Here is a 2,818-nt window from a genome sequence, read left to right as displayed (position 1 = left end):
TCTAGAGGCGGGATTGGTGGATTGGAGTAGGATGGAAGACTGATGAGATAAGAATTTCGCTCGATCAATATATATATAGAAAGGACTTGGGAAGTTGGATCCCTTCATTTCACATTCAGCCAAACGAAAACAGTGGCCTGTTCGCATCTCCATTTAGATTTGAGCGCCTGCGCACATTTGCTGCCTGCCATTTACTACTACTCGTTTACCTTCCACTGCACTGCAAATGACTAGGGAACCTTTTCACCTGCCGATGCAATGCATGCAGCACTAATGATTTTCCATGTGACCCTGAATCGAGAATTAAGCCTTTCAATGAACAAATACTCCCTCCTTTCCGGTTTATAGGGCTTATCTCAAAATCTAAGTTTTTTCTATTTTATAAGGCTCAATTTGGTTGTTCCCCATCACAAGTTCAGATTTCAAGATGCATTAAATAATTGCATGCAAATATTAAAAGAAAATTGACCAATGCATGTACTTTATGCATGCATGCATTACAATTAATACATTGATAAACATAAATTTTTGAGAAAAACAAGAGCATTAATTAGATACTTTTGCAAATTACAAAAACTATTCCACCACTCACCATCTACCTTGGTTGGTGAGATTTTTGAATTGAGCCTTATAAACCGGAAAGGAGGGAGTAAAACTTTTCACCTCCAGAGGCTACACCTTTCAACGACAAATGGCACGGCCCTTCTTGTGTGAACAAAATCAGCAACAAAGAACCAATTAGCCAGGTTCGCGTTCGCGTGACCAGAAAGTATGTGCAATCGATTAGGACACCAATGATAGTACAATCCAGCTGAACGTAACGACCTGAACGCCGATTATACCGACCGCAACAAGAGATTTGAAGATAGTTTTTACTGTACTCAGATTGTTCGCCCTACATTTTCTCAAGACAACAATCACTCTGTATTTAGCAGACAACAGAACTGCCCTAGTCGTGCTGAACAGAAAACTACAATAACCTTTTTTTTCTCCTTTAAAATCGAGTTTCCTAAAACTGAACCCAAACAACCCGGCCCCAAGAGCATAACAAGTGCACAGCAACACTACCAGCACTGTTCAGAGGGAAATAATAGCCAATGCCCGTCAAAACTAGTATATTAGCTAACAGAGGATAACAATATTAAAATGCTTGAGGATTACGGCTTAGTGCTTTTTTTAAATACCAATATTTCATTTTGAAAAACTGTTAAGACTTCGGCTTAGTGCTTTCAACTGAATTACAACACAAGATCCCATGGTCCACAGACATGGCATCCATATTTCACATTCAGTTTTTCAGTGCGAAAGTAGACATGAGTGCTAAACTGCTAATAACCGAACAAAGAAAGAAACACCATCATCTAATAGTGCTACTTGAAGGACCCACACAACCTAGCATTGTAGTCAGTCACTACAAAACAGGGCAACGGTGACGAGAAGAACCATTCTACTCACGTGAACATAGATTAGACTGAATGATTAATACTAACAATTTTGTTCAGAAATACACTGGCAACCATACATGGAAATGTAGCATAACCATTACTACCAAAATATGGATGACATATATGATAATAGTTCTGTAGGCATTACTTCCACGTTGTCATGATAATATCCTTTGCTGCTTTCAGTTCAGCCGGGAGGATTCCAGCTACGAGGTCCTTGAAAACAGATGGGCAACTAGATTTCAGATGCTCATACCCATCACTCACCATCATCGCCTCCAAATTGGACGGAGAAGCAAGGTACTTTAAACAAGCTTTTTTGAGAGCATGGAAACCATGCTGCTCGGCCAATGCCAAACTAGTTGCCACCATGCCGGAATCAATGTGACTGCACAATTTCTTCTCGCATATCATCTTCAGCCTGCCGATGTTGTATCTGTCAGCCGCAACAAGTAGATGGCCAGCCATCACCACATCAAGCACAGGAGGAACTGTGTCGGTGTATATGAAGTGGAGCAAGGACTTGAACACATCAGCTTCCATGTCACGGATTTCAATAGGACTAGCTGCATAACTCTCCTCCATGGTGCCGAGGAGCTCCGCCTTGAAGACTGATGACCGAGCAGCGAGGACACACCTATGGGCCGAGAAACTCTGTCCACCAACCTGAAAGGTTAGGTCTGCTGCATCCTTGTTGTTTAGGAGGTCACCAAGATGCTGGTGCAGGTCGGTTAGAGGAACAGTTGTTTCTTCGCCGTGGATGACGGTGACATCGCACCTGATGGTGAGACAGTCGTCTCTTATATGCACCGATGCCTCCAGATCAGCCTTCTTGACGAAGTTAGGGTAACCCCAGTTATCACCTTTGCTTGAGAAGGTATGTATAGGGTGCGTACAGCTGTATGAGGGCACCGGTTCTCCATCCTCGTCAAGTACACTGAACGTGAATTTCGCCTTCACATCTTCAGCATCGGCAGATTTAGGCTCGAGATAAAGAGAGATGAAATCGGTAGAATCATCATCGTTGCCGTTTGGGTAGTAGCGCACGGCCCAGTCGTGGCCGCCAACACTGAAAGGGGTAGAGGCCACGTCCTCGCCGTTCTTGAGTAGCGCCTTGGCTCTTGAGTATCCATCTACCTTGAGCACATATGACCGCGCATAAGACCTTTCCTCAGATACCATGGCAGCAGAAATCTTGCATTCCTCTGCCATTCTGGAGGTGGGTTTGGACTTTGGAGTAGGATGCAAGTTTCGCCAGAGGGAGGACTAGTTTTGTTCCCTCTATCTGTATCTATTCATTCTCGCCGCTGTCCAGTGATGTCGCTGGAAGCACGGCCGCCGCCGCCGGCGCTCGGGGGTGGAGGGGGGGGGCG

The 2,818-nt window shown here is 44.3% G+C and overlaps 1 protein-coding gene across 1 annotated transcript; it reads right to left on the bottom strand.

Annotated features, from left to right (window-relative positions):
- Window positions 1-1,579: 1,579 nt before the first annotated feature.
- Window positions 1,580-2,657, bottom strand: LOC125530341 (BTB/POZ and MATH domain-containing protein 3-like). Its single transcript, XM_048694740.1, has one exon. It carries the CDS (start codon window positions 2,655-2,657, stop codon window positions 1,590-1,592), a length of 1,068 nt encoding a protein of 355 aa, XP_048550697.1. The 3' UTR covers window positions 1,580-1,589.
- Between the last annotated feature and the right edge of the window lie 161 nt (window positions 2,658-2,818).

The sequence above is a fragment of the Triticum urartu genome, unplaced genomic scaffold (genome assembly GCF_003073215.2).
Source record: "Triticum urartu cultivar G1812 unplaced genomic scaffold, Tu2.1 TuUngrouped_contig_6248, whole genome shotgun sequence".
Lineage (NCBI taxonomy): Eukaryota > Viridiplantae > Streptophyta > Magnoliopsida > Poales > Poaceae > Triticum > Triticum urartu.
This window is presented reverse-complemented; position numbering and strand designations above follow the sequence as displayed.